At 55.2% G+C, this 18,881-nt stretch overlaps 1 protein-coding gene across 7 annotated transcripts in view; it reads left to right on the top strand.

The window, feature by feature from the left end:
• Window positions 1-17,719, top strand: part of LOC106731912 (uncharacterized) — a 46,150-nt gene extending 28,431 nt beyond the window's left edge. For 3 of the 7 annotated variants that reach the window (XM_075899002.2, XM_075899003.2, XM_075899004.2), the window contains exons 10-15: window positions 9,034-9,232; window positions 9,310-9,452; window positions 10,724-10,837; window positions 12,121-12,327; window positions 16,217-16,310; window positions 17,445-17,719. In XM_075899002.2, coding sequence (XP_075755117.2) covers window positions 9,034-9,232; window positions 9,310-9,452; window positions 10,724-10,837; window positions 12,121-12,327; window positions 16,217-16,310; window positions 17,445-17,508 — 821 coding nt within the window. In that variant the 3' untranslated portion in view covers window positions 17,509-17,719. Of the gene's footprint in view, window positions 1-5,463; window positions 5,552-9,033; window positions 9,233-9,309; window positions 9,453-10,723; window positions 10,838-12,120; window positions 12,328-16,216; window positions 16,311-17,444 lie in introns of those variants that run through there. The other 4 variants (XM_089782185.1, XM_089782186.1, XM_089782187.1 and 1 more) reach the window with 4 other exon arrangements.
• Window positions 17,720-18,881: the final 1,162 nt, after the last annotated feature.

Here is an 18,881-nt window from a genome sequence, read left to right as displayed (position 1 = left end):
TGCCTCAGGGATCCATGGGCCCTGGGGACAGAATTCCCTTCTTCCCCCGTAAGGCACCGAGCCGTCTGCCTCAGGGATCCATGGGCCCTGGGGACAGAATTCCCTTCTTCCCCCGTAAGGCACCGAGCCGTCTGCCTCAGGGATCCATGGGCCCTGGGGACAGAATTCCCCTCTTCCCCCGTAAGGCACCGAGCCGTCTGCCTCAGGGATCCATGGGCCCTGGGGACAGAATTCCCCTCTTCCTCCTTAAGGCACCGAGCCGTCTGCCTCAGGGATCCATGGGCCCTGGGGACAGAATTCCCCTCTTCCCCCGTAAGGCACCGAGCCGTCTGCCTCAGGGATCCATGGGCCCTGGGGACAGAATTCCCCTCTTCCCCCGTAAGGCACCGAGCCGTCTGCCTCAGGGATCCATGGGCCCCGGGGACAGAATTCCCCTCTTCCCCCGTAAGGCACCGAGCCGTCTGCCTCAGGGATCCATGGGCCCTGGGGACAGAATTCCCCTCTTCCTCCTTAAGGCACCGAGCCGTCTGCCTCAGGGATCCATGGGCCCTGGGGACAGAATTCCCCTCTTCCTCCTTAAGGCACCGAGCCGTCTGCCTCAGGGATCCATGGGCCCTGGGGACAGAATTCCCCTCTTCCCCCGTAAGGCACCGAGCCGTCTGCCTCAGGGATCCATGGGCCCTGGGGACAGTATTCCCCTCTTCCCCCGTAAGGCACCGAGCCGTCTGCCTCAGGGATCCATGGGCCCCGAGACAGAATTCCCCTCTTCCCCCGTAAGGCACCGAGCCGTCTGCCTCAGGGATCCATGGGCCCCGAGACAGAATTCCCCTCTTCCCCCGTAAGGCACCGAGCCGTCTACCTCAGGGATCCATGGGCCCCGGGGACAGAATTCCCCTCTTCCCCCGTAAGGCACCGAGCCGTCTGCCTCAGGGATCCATGGGCCCTGGGGACAGAATTCCCTTCTTCCCCCGTAAGGCACCGAGCCGTCTGCCTCAGGGATCCATGGGCCCTGGGGACAGAATTCCCCTCTTCCCCCGTAAGGCACCGAGCCGTCTGCCTCAGGGATCCATGGGCCCCGGGGACAGAATTCCCCTCTTCCTCCTTAAGGCACCGAGCCGTCTGCCTCAGGGATCCATGGGCCCTGGGGACAGAATTCCCCTCTTCCTCCTTAAGGCACCGAGCCGTCTGCCTCAGGGATCCATGGGCCCTGGGGACAGAATTCCCCTCTTCCCCCGTAAGGCACCGAGCCGTCTGCCTCAGGGATCCATGGGCCCTGGGGACAGAATTCCCCTCTTCCTCCTTAAGGCACCGAGCCGTTTTCCTCAGGGATCCATGGGCCCTGGGGACAGAATTCCCCTCTTCCCCCGTAAGGCACCGAGCCGTCTGCCTCAGGGATCCATGGGCCCTGGGGACAGAATTCCCCTCTTCCCCCGTAAGGCACCGAGCCGTCTGCCTCAGGGATCCATGGGCCCTGGGGACAGAATTCCCTCTTCCCCCGTAAGGCACCGAGCCGTCTGCCTCAGGGATCCATGGGCCCTGGGGACAGAATTCCCCTCTTCCCCCGTAAGGCACCGAGCCGTCTGCCTCAGGGATCCATGGGCCCTGGGGACAGAATTCCCCTCTTCCCCCGTAAGGCACCGAGCCGTCTGCCTCAGGGATCCATGGGCCCTGGGGACAGAATTCCCCTCTTCCCCCGTAAGGCACCGAGCCGTCTGCCTCAGGGATCCATGGCCCCGGGGACAGAATTCCCCTCTTCCCCCGTAAGGCACCGAGCCGTCTGCCTCAGGGATCCATGGCCCCGGGGACAGAATTCCCCTCTTCCCCCGTAAGGCACCGAGCCGTCTGCCTCAGGGATCCATGGGCCCTGGGGACAGAATTCCCTTCTTCCCCCGTAAGGCACCGAGCCGTCTGCCTCAGGGATCCATGGGCCCTGGGGACAGAATTCCCCTCTTCCCCCGTAAGGCACCGAGGCGTCTGCCTCAGGGATCCATGGCCCCGGGGACAGAATTCCCCTCTTCCCCCGTAAGGCACCGAGCCGTCTGCCTCAGGGATCCATGGGCCCTGGGGACAGAATTCCCTTCTTCCCCCGTAAGGCACCGAGCCGTCTGCCTCAGGGATCCATGGGCCCCGGGGACAGAATTCCCTTCTTCCCCCGTAAGGCACCGAGCCGTCTGCCTCAGGGATCCATGGGCCCTGGGGACAGAATTCCCCTCTTCCCCCGTAAGGCACCGAGCCGTCTGCCTCAGGGATCCATGGGCCCTGGGGACAGAATTCCCTCTTCCCCCGTAAGGCACCGAGCCGTCTGCCTCAGGGATCCATGGGCCCTGGGGACAGAATTGCCCTCTTCCCCCGTAAGGCACCGAGCCGTCTGCCTCAGGGATCCATGGGCCCCGGGACAGAATTCCCCTCTTCCCCCGTAAGGCACCGAGCCGTCTGCCTCAGGGATCCATGGGCCCTGGGGACAGAATTCCCCTCTTCCTCCTTAAGGCACCCAGCCGTCTGCCTCAGGGATCCATGGGCCCCGGGGACAGAATTCCCCTCTTCCCCCGTAAGGCACCGAGCCGTCTGCCTCAGGGATCCATGGGCCCTGGGGACAGAATTCCCCTCTTCCTCCTTAAGGCACCGAGCCGTCTGCCTCAGGGATCCATGGGCCCTGGGGACAGAATTCCCCTCTTCCTCCTTAAGGCACCGAGCCGTTTTCCTCAGGGATCCATGGGCCCCGGGGACAGAATTCCCCTCTTCCTCCTTAAGGCACCGAGCCGTTTTCCTCTGGGATCCATGGGCCCCGGGGACAGAATTCCTCTTTTGCTCCGCCTGGCACCGAGCCGTCTGCTTCAGGGATCCATGGGCTCTGAGACAGAATTCCCCTCTTGCCCCTCCCGGGCTGTTAGGAGGAAGTTCATCCTGATTCTACACTTGTTCTGTGGAGAAACAGAATGCCCTTAACTCTCTCGTTGGCACTACACTCGCTTAGACTTGTATAAGGAGCTCTATGAGCCAGCCCCCTGCAGTGCCGCTGCCCCCGACCTGGCATGGGGAAGAGGCAGCGGTTGCTTTTTCCATGTCATATGCATTAAGAACATAAGAGCAGCCAGACTGGGTCAGACCAAAGGTCCATCTAGCCCAGTATCCTGTCTGCCCACAGTGGCCAGCACCAGGTGCCCCAGAGGGAGTGAACAGAACATGGAATCATCATGTGATCCCTCCCCTGTTACCCATCTCCAGACAAACAGAGGCTAGGGACACCATTCCTACCCATCCTAGCTAATAGCCATTGATGGACCTGACCTCCATGAATCTATCTCGCTCTTTTTTGTATCCTGTTAAAGTTCTAGAATTCACTGCATCCTCTGGCAAGGAGTTCCACAGGTTGACTATGCGCTGAGTGAAAAAAAAATTCCCTTTGTTTGTTTTAAACCTGCTGCCTATTCATTTCATTGGGTGACCCCTAGTTCTTATATTGTGGGAATAAGTAATTCCTTAATCACTTTTTCTATACCAGTTATGATTGTATAGACCTCTATCATACCCCCCCTTAGTCTCTTCTTTTCTAAGCTGAAAAGTCCAAGTCTTTTTAATCTCACATCATATGGGACCCGTTCCAAATCCCTAATCATTTTTGCTGCCCTTTTCTGAACCTTTTTCAATGCCAATTTAACTTTTTTGCGATGAGGCGACAACATCTGTGCGCAGTATTCGAGTTGTGGGTGTACCGAGGCCATAAGATATTCTCTGTCTTCTTCTCTATCCCTTTTTAATGACTCCTAACATTCTATGTGCTTTTTTGACTGCTGTTGCCGCTGAGTGGATGTTTTCAGAGAACTATCCCCAATGACTCCAAGAGCTCTCTCTTGAGTAGTTGTAGCCAAATTAGTCCCTGTCATATTGTATGTGTAGTTGGGATTATTTTTCCCAATGTGCATTACTTTACATTATCCACATTAAATTTCATTTGCCATTTTGTTGCCCAGTCACTTAATTTGGGGAGATCTTTTTGAAGCTCTTCAGTCTGCTTTGGTCTTAACTACCTTGAGCAGTTTAGTATCATCTGCACATTTTGCCACCTCACTGTTTACCCCTTTCTCTAGATCATTTCTAAATAAATTGAATAGGATGGGTCCCTGGACAGACCTTTGGGGGACCCCATTAATTACCTCCCTTCACTTGGAAACTTACCATTTATTTCTACCCTTTGTTTCCTGTCTTTTAACCAGTTATCTATCCATGAAAGGACCTTCCCTCTTGTCCCATGACAGCTTACTTTACTTAAGAGCCTTTAGTGAGGGATCTTGTCAAAGGCTTTCTGGAAATCTAAGTATACTATATCCACTGGATCTCCCTAGTCCACATGTTTGTTGACCCCTTCAAAGAACTCTAGCAGATTAGTAAGACAGGATTTCCCTTTACAGAAACCATGTTGACTTTCCCCCAACAAATTATGTTCTTCTATGTGTCTGACAATTTTATTCATTACTAGAGTTTCAACTAATTTGCCCAATACTGACGTTAGACTTACCTGACTGTAATTGCCAGGATCACCTCTAGAGCCCCTTTTAAATATTGGCGTTATGTTATCTGTCTTCCAATCATTAGGTATGGAAGCCGATTTAAAGGACAGGTTACAAACCACAGTTAGTAGTTTCTGCAATTTCCCATTTGAGTTCTTTCAGAACTCTTGGGTGAATGCCGTCTGGTCCCAGTGACTTGTTACTGTTAAGTGTATTAATTTGTTCCAAAACCTCCTGTAATGACACCTCAATCTGGGACAGTTCCTCAGATTTGTCACCCAAAAAGAATGGCTCAGGTTTAGGAATCTCTCCCCAGTATTCTCAGCCGTGAATACTGAAGCCAAGAATTCATTTGGCTTCTCTGCTATGACTTTATCGTCTTTGAGTGCTCCTTTAGCCTCTTGATCATCCAAGGGCCCCACTGGTTGTTTAGTTAGCTTCCTGCTTCTGATGTACTTAAAAAAACATTTTGCTATTACTTTTTGAGTTTTTGGCTGGCTGTTCTTCAAACTCCTTTTTGGCTTTTCTTACTATATTTTTACACTTAATTTGACAAAGTTTATGGTCCTTTCTATTTTCCTCACTAGGATTTGACTTCCACCTTTTAAAAGATGTCTTTTTATCTCTAACTGCTTCTTTTACCTGTCTGTTAAGCCACGGTGGCACTTTTTTGGTTCTCTTACTGTGTTTTTTAATTTGGGGTATACATTTAAGTTAGGTCTCTATTATGGCATCTTTGAAAAGTTTCCATGCAGTCTGCAGAGATTTTACTTTTGTCACTGTACTTTTTAATTTCTGTTTAACTGACTTCCTAATTTTTGTGTAATTCCCCTTTCTGAAATTAAATGCCAGTGTTGGGCTGCTGATGTGTTTTTCCCACTACAGGGATGTTAAATTTTATTACATTATAGTCGCTATTTCCAAGTGGTCCAGTTATATTTACCTCTTGAACTAGATCCTGTGCTACACGTAGGACTAAATCAAGAATTGCCTCTCCCCTTGTGGGTTCCAGAACCAGCTGCTCCAAGAAGCAGTCATTTAAGGTATCTAGACATTTTATTTCTGAATCAAAAAATGAGGAGTACAGGATCTTTAAAAAAAGAGGGGTTTTTTAAAGAACCGCATCGAGACAGCGATTTCACTTTCGAAATACCTTTTTCAATAGAACACTGTGATGCGATTATGCAAATGAAGTGCGGAATATTTAAATCCCCGCTTCATTTGCACTTTTGATCTGCCTAATTTACATCCCTCTTTCGAAAGAGGGATGTAGTTTAGACATGCCCTCTGATATATTTTGTACCCTGGTATGATTGTGTCCCATTGATTGTCCTCACTCCACCAGGTTTCCTTGATGCCTCTTATATCAGTATCCTCCTCTAATAAGAAGCACTCCAGTTCACCCACTTTACTATTTAGATTTCTAGCATTTGTGTATAAGCACTTTAAACATTTGTCACTATTTATGTCTGCCATTTCCTGATGTGTTAGACTCTTTTTCATTTGGTTGTGTCTCATCTGATCTGACCCAGACTTCCATCCTCTTCTCCTGACTAGAACATAGAGCATCTCTATTAATAGACCCTCCCCTAAGAGATGTCTCTGCCTGATCCACGTGCTCCTCCGCACCCATCGGCTTTCTCCCAGCCCTTAGTTTAAAAATTGCTCTACAACCTTTTTAACGTTAAGTGCCAGCAGCCTGGTTTCATTTTGGTTTAGGTGGAGCCCATCCTTCCTGTAGAAGTTCCCCCTGTCCCAAAAGTTTCCGCAGTTCCTAATAAATCTAAACCCTTCCTCTCTACACCATCATCTCATCCACGCATTGAGACTCTGAAGCTCTGCCTGCCTACCTGGTTCTGCGCGTGGAACTGGAAGCATTTCAGAGAATGCCACCATAGAGGTCCTGGATTTCAATCTCTTTTCTAGCAGCCTAAATTTGGCCTCTAGAACCTCTTTCCTACCCTTCCCTATGTCATTGGTACCTTCATGTACCACGACTACCGGCTCCTCCCCAGCACTACACAGAAGTCTATCTAGATGTCTCGAGAGATCCGCAACCTTCGCACCAGGCAGGCAAGTCACCGTACAGTTCTCCCAATCATCACAAACCCAGCTCTCTCTGTTTCCAATGATCGAATCTCCCACTACTAACACCTGCCTTTTCCTAATGACTGGAGTTCCCTCCACCGGAGAGGTATCCTCAGTGAGAGAGGAGACCACGACATCTTCTGGAAGGAGAGTCCCAACTGTGGGATGGTTTCCCTCTGCTCCAGTTGACCGTTCTCTTTCCCTGAGCCTTTCATCCTCCTTAACAGTGCTGAGGCTGTCTGACCGGAGGTGGGACAGTTCTGCACTGTCCCAGAAAGCCTCATGTACTTACCTCTGTGAACGGCCATTCTGGGTCAGACCAAAGGTCCATCCAGCCAGTGTCCTGTCGGCCGAGAGTGGCCAATGCCAGGTGCCCCAGAGGGAGTGAATCAAACGGGTAATGATCAAGTGATCTCTCTCCTGCCATCCATCTCCACCCGTCTGACAAACAGAGGCCAGGGACACCATTCATTTCCCGTACTGGCTAATAGCCATTAATGGACTTCACCTCCATGAATTTATCTAGTTCTCTTTTAAACCCTGTTATAGTTCTAGCCTTCACAACCTCCTCAGGCAAGGAGTTCCATAGGTTGACTATGCGCTGCGTGAAGAAGAACTTCCTTTTATTTGTTTTAAACCTGCTGCCCATTAGTTTCATTTGGTGGCCCCTAGTTCTTATATTATGGGAACAAGTAAATAACTTTTCCTTATTCACTTTCTCCACACCACTCATGATTTTATATACCTCTATCATATCCCCCCTTAGCCTCCTCTAGCTGAAAAGTCCCAGTCTCTTTAATCTCTCCTCATATGGGACCTGTTCCAAACCCCTAATCATTTTGGTTGCCCTTCTCTGACCCTTTTCTAATGCCAGTATTTCTTTTTTGAGATGAGGAGATCACATCTGTACACAGAATTCAAGATGTGGGCGTCCCATGGATTTATATAAGGGCAATAAGATATTCTCCATCTTATTCTCTATCTCTTTTGTAATGATTCTTAACATCCTATTTGCTTTTTTGACTACTGCTGCACATTGAGTGGACGTCTTCAGAGAACTATCCACGATGACTCCCAAGATCTCTTTCCTGATTAGTTGTAGCTAAATTAGCCCCCATTATACTGTACGTATAGTTGGGGTTATTTTTCCCTATGCGCATTACTTTACACTTATCCACATTACATTTCATTTGCCATTTTGTTGCCCAATCACTCAGTTTGCTGAGATCTTTTTGAAGTTCTTCACAGTCTGCTTTGGTCTTAACTCCCTTGAGCAGTTTAGTATCGTCTGCAGACTTTGCCACCTCACTGTTTACCCCTTTCTCCAGATCATTTATGAATAAGTTGAATAGGATTGGTCCTAGGACTGACCCTTGGGGGACACCACTAGTTCCCCCTCTACATTCTGAAAATTTACCATTTATTCCTACCCTTTGTTTCCTGTCTTTTAACCAGTTCTCAGTCCATGAAAGGATCTTCCCTCTTATCCCATGACAACTTAATTTACGTAAGAGCCTTTGGTGAGGGACCTTGTCAAAGGCTTTCTGGAAATCTAAGTACATTATATCTACTGGATCCCCCTTGTCCACATGTTTGTTAACCCCTTCAAAGAACGCTAATAGATTAGTAAAGCAGGATTTCCCTTTACAGAACCCATGTTGACTTTTGCCCAACAAATTATGTTCTTCTATGTGTCTGACAATTTTATTCTTTACAATTGTTTCAACTAATTTGCCCGGAACGGACGTTAGATTTACTGGTCTGTAATTGCCGGGAGCGCCTCTAGAGCCCTTTTAAATTCTGTTGTTACCTCTCTTAGCTCCTCCAATTCAGCCACCCTGGCCTCCAAAGCCCTCACCCAGGAGCTCCTTGTACCGAATGCACACGCAGGCCAGATAATCATGCATACCTCCTCACTTGCCTTACTTTCCTACTGTGCTGTGCAAAGACTCCTGCTTCTCAGAGTGCCCGGAGCTGCTGGGCAGTCTGTGCTTCCAGCTGGCAGGAGCTGCATTGCAGCTCCAACCAGTCTGTAATCACCCTCCTTTCCATTCTCTTCCGGAGGGGGTGTTAAATTGGTGAGCTGGTACTGCAGCTCTCCAAGGTTTTCCCACATCCGGCTTGCTGGCTAGGGGCTCTGTACAGGAGAGGGCAGCCTGGCTCTAGCAGCCTGGTGAGGTAGGATGAGTTGGGGCTCTGCAGGGAGCAAGCAGCCTGTTTTGTCCTCCTCCACTTTGGATCTGCTGCTGGCCTGAATGCTAAGAAAGCTCCATTGCAGCCTCCCTGCAGAGTGTTCCTGGCTGTGCCTGCCTTGCGTGTGTGCGGCCCTGAGGCCTCGCAGGGAGGCACCAATGAAATCTGCTTCTTGCTGCTCTTGGCTTGTCACTGCCCTGTCTCAAGGGTCCAGATGCTCCCAGCTTGTCCCCTCTGTTTTCAGCCCAGGAGGCCCCATCTGCCAGAGGTGGGACTCGTGCGGTGGCAGTGTACCGCGGCGGCCAAGCGCCAATTCCTGCCGGCATGCCGGTGACGCTGGAGAACCTGGTCGACGCCCTGGTGTACACGTGGGAATCGGGCGCGGGCAGAGGAGAGCTGGGCCGCCTTGGCCCCTCGCACTTTGTGCCCTACGCGGAGGAGAGGTGAGGGACCGCCTGGCTCCCCGTCTGCCTGGGAGAAGCCGGGTGAGTGAGCGCTAACTCCTTTCTCTTGGGGACAGGCTGGTGTCGCTGAGCCGCTGCTCCTGCTGCGATGCACGTGCTGCGCTGGAGTACGCCGTCTCGGACCCCAGCCCTGGCTTGGAGAACAGATGCCCCCTGAAGTCGTTTGCTGTGGCTCTTGGCCTGTGCCTGCTCACACCCAGTAAGGGGTGGGGCTTGGGGCGTGGGCTGGGCTGAGTGTCCCTCCCCACACGGGCCAGAGGGTGTGGCGAGCGAATGCCGAGGTGGGGGTGCCGTTCGGCCCTGCAAGTGTCAGGCTGGCACTGGAGGGGTGGCATTGGCAGGCAGAACAAGGTATTTAACTCCAGACGCCTCTCTGGAAAGGCCACTTGCTTGTCAGCAATGGCAGGAAACCCGCCCCCCCATCTCGCTGGCGATACCGGGACAAACACCCCGACTGCTGTGCAGGAACAAAGCGTACGATGTAGCCCTAACCCAGGGCCGTCGCGCGGGGGTGGGGCCCGGGACAGATCGGCCAGTGTGGGCCCCCGGAGCATTTTTTTATGCAGGTGCAATCCTGGTGGCAGCCACGGTGGAGGGTGACGCTGGGAGCCAGTGGGGCAGAGTGGGGTGGGGCTGGGTTGTTGCTGCTGCTGGAGACTGAACCAGGGGCTCTCCAAATCTCGGGTCCTGGAGCAGCCACCCCAGTCCGCCATGCGTAAGGGACAGCTCTGCCCTCACCTCCAGCTTGCAGAGGACAGCGTCCTACAGCCTCGCGGCAAGATTTGTCAGGAGCTGGACGTGTTCAGGGGTTGCCATGGCTCTGGCTCATCGTGGTCGCAGCCAGAACCTGCTTGGGGAATAGGTGGGACTGCAGCCATGGGGTCAGACCACTTGCGTGGTCCGTCAGCCAGCCGGAGCGTGGCTTTCCCCGGAGGGAGCTTGGGGCTGGAGTCCTCATCCCCTTGCCTGTCTTGTTTCATTGCCATGGGCACCCGAATTCCCAGGCGGTAGGGAGCATTCGGTAAGGCTGGCGTGTATGGAAACCCAGGAAAGAGGCCCACCTCCAGGCCAAATGAAATAGCCAATGTTCCTGTAAACCAGAAACCTCCTCGGGGAAAGGAAGTGAAGCTCTGTATCTCCTCACGAGTTTGGCATGAGCCTCGCCAGTGGCGGTGACACATGACTGGAGCTAACGTCTGAGTCCTGTCTCGCCTGAAGAAACCCCCCTCACTCCAGTCCTCCACGAACACCGGACTGACTGGGTGGAATTCCCTCGCTGCCGCTCTGCCATTTTGTCCTCTTTGCCCTCCAGCTGCGGCTGTTTCCACGACTGCCCCTCCAAGGAGTAGCCAGTCCCCAGCACGGCCTCGCTCCTGCGGTCAGACAGGACTGGGTGTTTCCAGCTGGAACGGCTGTAGACTAATTGCCAGGGCCAGCTCCCTTGAGTGACATCTCCCCTCTCTCGCCTAGATTGCTCGGTGTGGACGGCAGCCCCCGAGGGGGCTCTCCACAGCCTGGAGGGGGCACTAACGAAATCCATGGAGGAGACCTGTGCCTGCGGCGTCTCCCAATTCTACCTCCACGGTCAGTGCCAGAGCCACCACCTTCACCAGTAACCGCTTTATATTGCTCCTCTTCTGCTCCAGCCCTGCAGCCCAGCCTGCATACCCTGGCTGACGTGAGGAGGGGTTGTGAGAGCAAGGAGCCGGCAGCCCCTGGTGCTAAAGGAAATGGTTGCTCCCCAAGCCACATGCGACACTTGGAGGCCTCTTGCCCTGGCAGTCTGGGGCTATTCCAGAGTGCCAGTGGGGGGGAGGAGGTTGTGGTAGCAGAGGAAGTGGCAAGAGGCCAGGTCTGCCCTGAAGGAGGTGGAGGGTCCGACGGAGAAACGGCCGGTGCCGCGTGGAGGGTGGGAAAACGAGCCTCCTTCCTGCCATGCTGCAGGAGGCACAGGGAGAGGCCCAGCACCTTGCAGGAGGTCTGCAAAGGGACCTGGCTCCCACACGCTCCGCTACTTGTGCTCTGGGCCTAGAGCAGGTATTTGATACCAGGCTTCTGCAAAACGCCTTCTCTGAACTTTGGCCAAAGCATCTCCCTGAAGCCTGGCTTCGGTACAGCCCCTCTGGGGGACTGAGAGCGGTGTGTGGAGCAGCTGTGGCCAGTCACTCCCCAAATAAGCAGGTTTGCAGAAGTGACCCTAGAGACTGTGTCCCATTGAGACGTCTGTGACATAAATTCACGGGCCTCAGTGTTCAGAAGAGAAGTCACTCTGGGGCCTTCCTGGAGAGATCTCGGTGGCCTGATTTCCAGCTGGCAGGTGCTCGGCGCTGTCTGGCAGTCGGTCCGCATGAAGGCGTCTGGGATCGGGGCCCCCAGCACTACTCAGCAGGTCTGAATCCATAGGCCAGGCCAGCTCTGGAGACGTGAGAAGTATTGCTCTTTGGGGAGGGAATTGCTGACTGGCAGGCTTGGAAACGTGTCACTCTGGCAGGCTTGGAAACGTGTCACTCTGGCAGGCTTGGAAACGTGTCACTCTGGCAGGCTTGGAAACGTGTCACTCTGGCAGGCTGTCTCCCTACCGGCCTTTCCACCCTGAACCGAGCAGAGAGGGCACAGACTGGAGCTTGGAATGGGAACCTGATGGCAGCCTGGCCTAGCACCTCTCCAGACTGAAATCCAAGAGGGGCTGGTGGGAGACAGTGCATGGGTGGATTGGGGATTCGGCTTTGCAGCAGACTGGTTTGGATTTGACGGGGCTGAAATCTCATGAATTTTTGAGCTGAAGAGCACAGTCATGTTTTGGGGGGGGGGGGAGGAAGGCGCATCCAATCCAAACTGAACCAGAATCTCTTTTCCTTGCCTCCCAGCAGAGCTTAATTTCACCTGCACCGACTCCATGTTGCAGCTCACAGGTCAGGTGTGGGCCAAGTCGCTGGAGCAGCAGCATCTAATCCTAGACTGGCACAGGAACTTCACCACCAGCCCCCATCCCTTCTCCGTGGCGGGGAGAGTCCTGAGGGCGAAGGGGAAGTGCGGTGCGCCCGCCGGCACAGTGTCAACACCACCGGGTGGTGGTGAGTAAAGGGAAACTGGCACAGTGATGTGCCCACGGGCTTGAATGGGCAGTCTAGGGTCCCAGCTCTCCACCACTGCACGCGGAGGGGACGGTCTAAAGCAGGTGACATCTAGACCTTCAACTGCATGGAATGGTCTGGTAAAAGCCAACGCCGCCTGGCAAAAGAGACGTAAGATGATTCAGCTTCTGTACAGTTAAAGGTGACGTGCCAGTCCTCTCCCCTCGGTAACAGTGACGTGCCAGTCCTCTCCCCTCGGTAACAGTGACGTGCCAGTCCTCTCCCCTTGGCGGTAGTGACGTGCCAGTCCTCTCCCCTCGGTAACAGTGACGTGCTAGTCCTCTCCCCTCGGTAACAGTGACGTGCCAGTCCTCTCCCCTCGGCGGTAGTGACGTGCCAGTCCTCTCCCCTCGGTAACAGTGACGTGCCAGTCCTCTCCCCTCGGCGGTAGTGACGTGCCAGTCCTCTCCCCTCGGTTACAGTGACGTGCCAGTCCTCTCCCCTCGGCGGTAGTGACGTGCCAGTCCTCTCCCCTCGGTAACAGTGACGTGCCAGTCCTCTCCCCTCGGTAACAGTGACGTGCCAGTCCTCTCCCCTCGGCGGTAGTGACGTGCCAGTCCTCTCCCCTCGGTAACAGTGACGTGCCAGTCCTCTCCCCTCGGCGGTAGTGACGTGCCAGTCCTCTCCCCTCGGTAACAGTGACGTGCCAGTCCTCTCCCCTCGGCGGTAGTGACGTGCCAGTCCTCTCCCCTCGGTTACAGTGACGTGCCAGTCCTCTCCCCTCGGCGGCAGTGACGTGCCAGTCCTCTCCCCTCAGTAACAGTGACGTGCCAGTCCTCTCCCCTCGGTTACAGTGACGTGCCAGTCCTCTCCCCTCGGCGGCAGTGACGTGCCAGTCCTCTCCCCTCGGTTACAGTGATGTGCCAGTCCTCTCCCCTCGGCGGCAGTGACGTGCCAGTCCTCTCCCCTCGGTAACAGTGACGTGCCAGTCCTCTCCCCTTGGCGGCAATGACGTGCCAGTCCTCTCCCCTCGGTAACAGTGACGTGCCAGTCCTCTCCCCTCGGCAGTAGTGACGTGCCAGTCCTCTCCCCTCGGCGGCAGTGACGTGCCAGTCCTCTCCCCTCGGCGGTAGTGACGTGCCAGTCCTCTCCCCTCGGTAACAGTGACGTGCCAGTCCTCTCCCCTCGGCAGTAGTGACGTGCCAGTCCTCTCCCCTCGGTAACAGTGACGTGCCAGTCCTCTCCCCTCGGCGGCAGTGACGTGCCAGTCCTCTCCCCTTGGCGGCAGTGATGTGCCAGTCCTCTCCCCTCAGTAACAGTGACGTGCTAGTCCTCTCCCCTCGCCGGCAGTGACGTGCCAGTCCTCTCCCCTCGGTTACAGTGACGTGCCAGTCCTCTCCCCTCGGCGGCAGTGACGTGCCAGTCCTCTCCCCTCGGTTACAGTGACGTGCCAGTCCTCTCCCCTCGGCGGCAGTGACGTGCCAGTCCTCTCCCCTCGGTAACAGTGACGTGCCAGTCCTCTCCCCTCGGCGGCAGTGACGTGCCAGTCCTCTCCCGTCGGTAACAGTGACGTGCCAGTCCTCTCCCCTCGGCGGCAGTGACGTGCCAGTCCTCTCCCCTCGGCAGTAGTGACGTGCCAGTCCTCTCCCCTCGGCGGCAGTGACGTGCCAGTCCTCTCCCCTCGGTTACAGTGACGTGCCAGTCCTCTCCCCTCGGCGGCAGTGACGTGCCAGTCCTCTCCCCTCGGTAACAGTGACGTGCCAGTCCTCTCCCCTCGGCGGCAGTGACGTGCCAGTCCTCTCCCCTTGGTAACAGTAACGTGCCAGTCCTCTCCCCTCGGTTACAGTGACGTGCCAGTCCTCTCCCCTCGGCGGTAGTGACGTGCCAGTCCTCTCCCCTCGGTAACAGTGACGTGCCAGTCCTCTCCCCTCGGCGGCAGTGACGTGCCAGTCCTCTCCCCTCGGTAACAGTGACGTGCCAGTCCTCTCCCCTCGGCGGTAGTGACGTGCCAGTCCTCTCCCCTCGGCGGCAGTGACGTGCCAGTCCTCTCCCCTCGGTTACAGTGACGTGCCAGTCCTCTCCCCTCGGCGGCAGTGACGTGCCAGTCCTCTCCCCTCGGTTACAGTGACGTGCCAGTCCTCTCCCCTCGGCGGTAGTGACGTGCCAGTCCTCTCCCCTCGGTTACAGTGACGTGCCAGTCCTCTCCCCTCGGTAACAGTGACGTGCCAGTCCTCTCCCCTCGGCGGCAGTGACGTGCCAGTCCTCTCCCCTCGGTAACAGTGACGTGCCAGTCCTCTCCCCTCGGCGGCAGTGACGTGCCAGTCCTCTCCCCTCGGCGGCAGTGACGTGCCAGTCCTCTCCCCTCGGCGGTAGTGACGTGCCAGTCCTCTCCCCTCGGTTACAGTGACGTGCCAGTCCTCTCCCCTCGGCGGCAGTGACGTGCCAGTCCTCTCCCCTCGGCGGCAGTGACGTGCCAGTCCTCTCCCCTCGGTTACAGTGACGTGCCAGTCCTCTCCCCTCGGCGGCAGTGACGTGCCAGTCCTCTCCCCTCGGTAACAGTGACGTGCCAGTCCTCTCCCCTCGGCGGCAGTGACGTGCCAGTCCTCTCCCCTTGGTAACAGTAACGTGCCAGTCCTCTCCCCTCGGTTACAGTGACGTGCCAGTCCTCTCCCCTCGGCGGCAGTGACGTGCCAGTCCTCTCCCCTCGGTAACAGTGACGTGCCAGTCCTCTCCCCTCGGCGGCAGTGACGTGCCAGTCCTCTCCCCTTGGTAACAGTAACGTGCCAGTCCTCTCCCCTCGGTTACAGTGACGTGCCAGTCCTCTCCCCTCGGCGGTAGTGACGTGCCAGTCCTCTCCCCTCGGTAACAGTGACGTGCCAGTCCTCTCCCCTCGGCGGCAGTGACGTGCCAGTCCTCTCCCCTCGGTAACAGTGACGTGCCAGTCCTCTCCCCTCGGCGGTAGTGACGTGCCAGTCCTCTCCCCTCGGCGGCAGTGACGTGCCAGTCCTCTCCCCTCGGTTACAGTGACGTGCCAGTCCTCTCCCCTCGGCGGCAGTGACGTGCCAGTCCTCTCCCCTTGGTAACAGTAACGTGCCAGTCCTCTCCCCTCGGTTACAGTGACGTGCCAGTCCTCTCCCCTCGGCGGTAGTGACGTGCCAGTCCTCTCCCCTCGGTTACAGTGACGTGCCAGTCCTCTCCCCTCGGTAACAGTGACGTGCCAGTCCTCTCCCCTCGGCGGCAGTGACGTGCCAGTCCTCTCCCCTCGGCGGCAGTGACGTGCCAGTCCTCTCCCCTCGGCGGTAGTGACGTGCCAGTCCTCTCCCCTCGGTTACAGTGACGTGCCAGTCCTCTCCCCTCGGCGGTAGTGACGTGCCAGTCCTCTCCCCTCGGCGGCAGTGACGTGCCAGTCCTCTCCCCTCGGCGGCAGTGACGTGCCAGTCCTCTCCCCTCGGTAACAGTGACGTGCCAGTCCTCTCCCCTCGGCGGTAGTGACGTGCCAGTCCTCTCCCCTGTATCCAGCCGTCTGCCCTCTGAAGAGCACCTTGGAACGGTGCCCTGTCTGGTGACAGCACAGCCGGCCTTCCCTGTAGCCCTCGGGATTCCAAGTGGGGGCAGGGAGGCGCCCCCGTGGGGCTGCAGCGCCACGTCTTGCACTTGCAGAAGCATTCCCCGCCGCCCAGGACGGACAGCAGTTCCAAGAGGCTCCAGTTCAGCCCACAATGCACTGCAGCGAGCTTTTTCCAGAGCCCAGTCGGGGGCATTGCGGGCTGTCCAGGTCCCTAATGGGGACACTGTAAGGAGCCTTGCTAAGTACAGCATCCGCTACATGAGCAATCCCTTTGCATGGCTCAGCCTCGTCTCCACCCGTGTGCCTTCCCTTTTCCCACAGCCTCCTTCCACGCCTGGGAAATAGCCCTCTCTGTCTTGGGATCGGTGCTGCTCACGCTCGCACTGGTCCTTGCAGCCATCTGTTACTTCAAAAGGTAAGGCCCCCTCATGTCTGCCCATTGCCTGATGTAGCAGGGAGTGCCACGAGTGACTCTTTCCCTGCCCCATCATGCAGCAGCGACCCCGCTCAGAGGGGTGCTTACTGCTCTACCCAGTGGCCTGTGCGCTCCGCAAGAGGCTGCCCCTCCATTCAGTGGCAGGAGTTGCCTGGGGCAGCAGAGCAGCTCCTGCAGTTTCAGGTCATCGTGTAATGGAGGCTTCCCATGAATTCCGAATCTGGTCAGTGCCTAGAATACCCTGGTGCCGTACTGACCCACCCCTTTGCTGCTGCTCTGCAGGCTTGTGCTGATCGCCTCTGTGGTTTGGCCAGAGGGGAGCTGGAGGCCTAGCAGGAGCGTAGGGGGCTCTTGGCACCCAGCATAGGGAAGGAGGTGCCTGAGGGGAGATGTGGGGAACTGACTAACGACTGGTTCCTGTCCCTGGCTTCTCCCCATTGCTAGCCCAGAATCGCAGACAGGCAGGCACTGGGATGGCTCTGCTAATGTTGTCCACAGTGAAAAAGGAAAAGCCTTGAACATATTTTATTTTAAACGTTATTTGTAACTCGGACAGAGAAGTTCTTTTCTCAACATCTCTTCCCCATTTGTTCAAATAGTTTTACTTTGTATATTTGACAGAACACCATCTAAACAATTTCACTTTCTCTCCATCTGCTAAGAACAGTATTTAAATCTCCATGGGGGAGTAGAAAAACCCTTTAACATTTATTTAAAAGGAACTTTAGGTGTGGGAGCTTAAGAATGGATTCCTATAAAAATCAGTCAGGCACACACTCATGTTGAATTTCTTGAAACTAATTATATGCATTGTCATCGGTAGGTCCCAGTGTTAACGCCCACAAGCTGAAGGAAACAGTCAATACCCCTGAGTCTTGTCTGTAGACTGGACACTAGTTGCATTTAGTCAGTAGTTGGAAGGTTGTCAGCACAAAAACGGGGTTTTTTAAAATGTAGGTTTAATTTTATAGTAATTCTAAAGCCAGAGCCTCAGAATTGCTGACCACGAGACCCTCACTATACTGTGCTGCATGTTTAGGGGCTGTGTCTTTACCAACCCTCTATGAAGGAGCAAAGCAACTAACCTTCTTGCATTTTGACCCATTTTTTCAGACACTCCCTGAATTACACCACCATTGAAATGAATGACCGCAGCCAGATGGCAGCAGACTTCTAACTCTTCCAGGAAAAACTTCATTGGCCAGATCCGTTCTCCTAGGAGTGGGTGGGCGTGCATCTCATGGTGAAGTGGTGCACAAGCTCTGTTCTGCACCAGGACTGTTGCACAGACCCACTCTCCCGTCAGAATGTCCCTTTAAATTTAAAGTGCCTTGGTTATTTTTAAAACAGACTCGTCTGCAGCAGAGTAAAAGATTTAAGAAATGGGCTCTGAGGATTTCTTCTTGCCAGACAGAGAGCTTGGAAGGCCTGGAGCTGTGGCAGGATGGCTGTGCCCGCTATGAATGGGGTGAGCAGAAAGCAAGTTTGTTCCCTAGCCTTCTCCCAAGACCAATGGTTGGTAAATTAAGTGGTGGCGGCTTGCAGAGCTGCAGGAATTGATGCAGGCTCTGGTCAGCTGGGGCTAAGACTATTGCAAGGACAGACTGGCTTACCCTGAAAGTTGAGTCCAGTTCTTGTTCAGCTTGATTGGTGCAATACATGTGAGTAAAATTGCTATTCCAGTGGATAAACAACCTTCCTGGACCCTTTCCATTCCAGTCCCAGGTTAGATGCTCTAGGCTAGGGTGGGGAACCCTTTTTGAGTAGAGGGCCGCTGATCCCCAGGCAAGTAGATCTTGTGTGCTCCAGCCCCATGGTGAGATCAGGGGGGAGCGCAGAGCGCCAGCACAGGTTCCCCAATTCTGGGTGGGGACCCTGAGCCTCAAGAACCAGATCCAGGCAAGCCGGGACCCACTGGCTCCCCACCTCTGCTCTAGGCCTTTCAAAGGCCCGGCCACACTGATGACGGGGGGAACAGGGTTACAAGCCTCAAGGGGTTAACATGAAGAGGGGATGGTTTTGCATGTGATTAATACATAAAGTTTGCTTCAAAGGTGAGCCAGGTAGAACTTCAGTGGTTGCGAATCTGTTATTTCTGCCCCACGAGGGCCTGGCTGGACTGTGTCTAGCCCCTAACCTAAATGCCTCAAGCAATGTCTTCAGTGCTGAACAATGCGAGAGAGGCCTGAAGCTCCAGGAGGCAGCAGGGCAGCTGCTTGGTGCGGGGGGAGGAGGATGGCGATGCAGCAGATTTCCTCTGGTCCTTCTCAGGTGAAATGGGATCTTCTGCCTCTGCCCAGGGAAGAACTCAGAACCAGACAGCTGGGGCTCCCTGACCGTCTGCAGATGTGCCGGGCTCCTCAGCCAGCTACAGCTCAAACACTCTCAGAGGCTTCAACAAGGGCCGGGAGCTACCGTATTTCATACTCATCTGCTGCACTCACACAACCCTGTCAGAATTCTCACCCCGCGATGCACCCGCCCGGCTCTGTGCAACAGTCCCACTCCACCTCCTGTGATGTACCCCTCGGCCCCGCCCCAGGCCACCTT

The sequence above is a fragment of the Pelodiscus sinensis genome, chromosome 15 (genome assembly GCF_052426305.1).
Source record: "Pelodiscus sinensis isolate ZL-2025 chromosome 15, ASM5242630v1, whole genome shotgun sequence".
In the NCBI taxonomy this organism is placed as follows: Eukaryota; Metazoa; Chordata; order Testudines; family Trionychidae; genus Pelodiscus; species Pelodiscus sinensis.
Note: the sequence above shows the minus strand (reverse complement) of the source record. Positions and strands in the feature narration are given on the sequence as shown.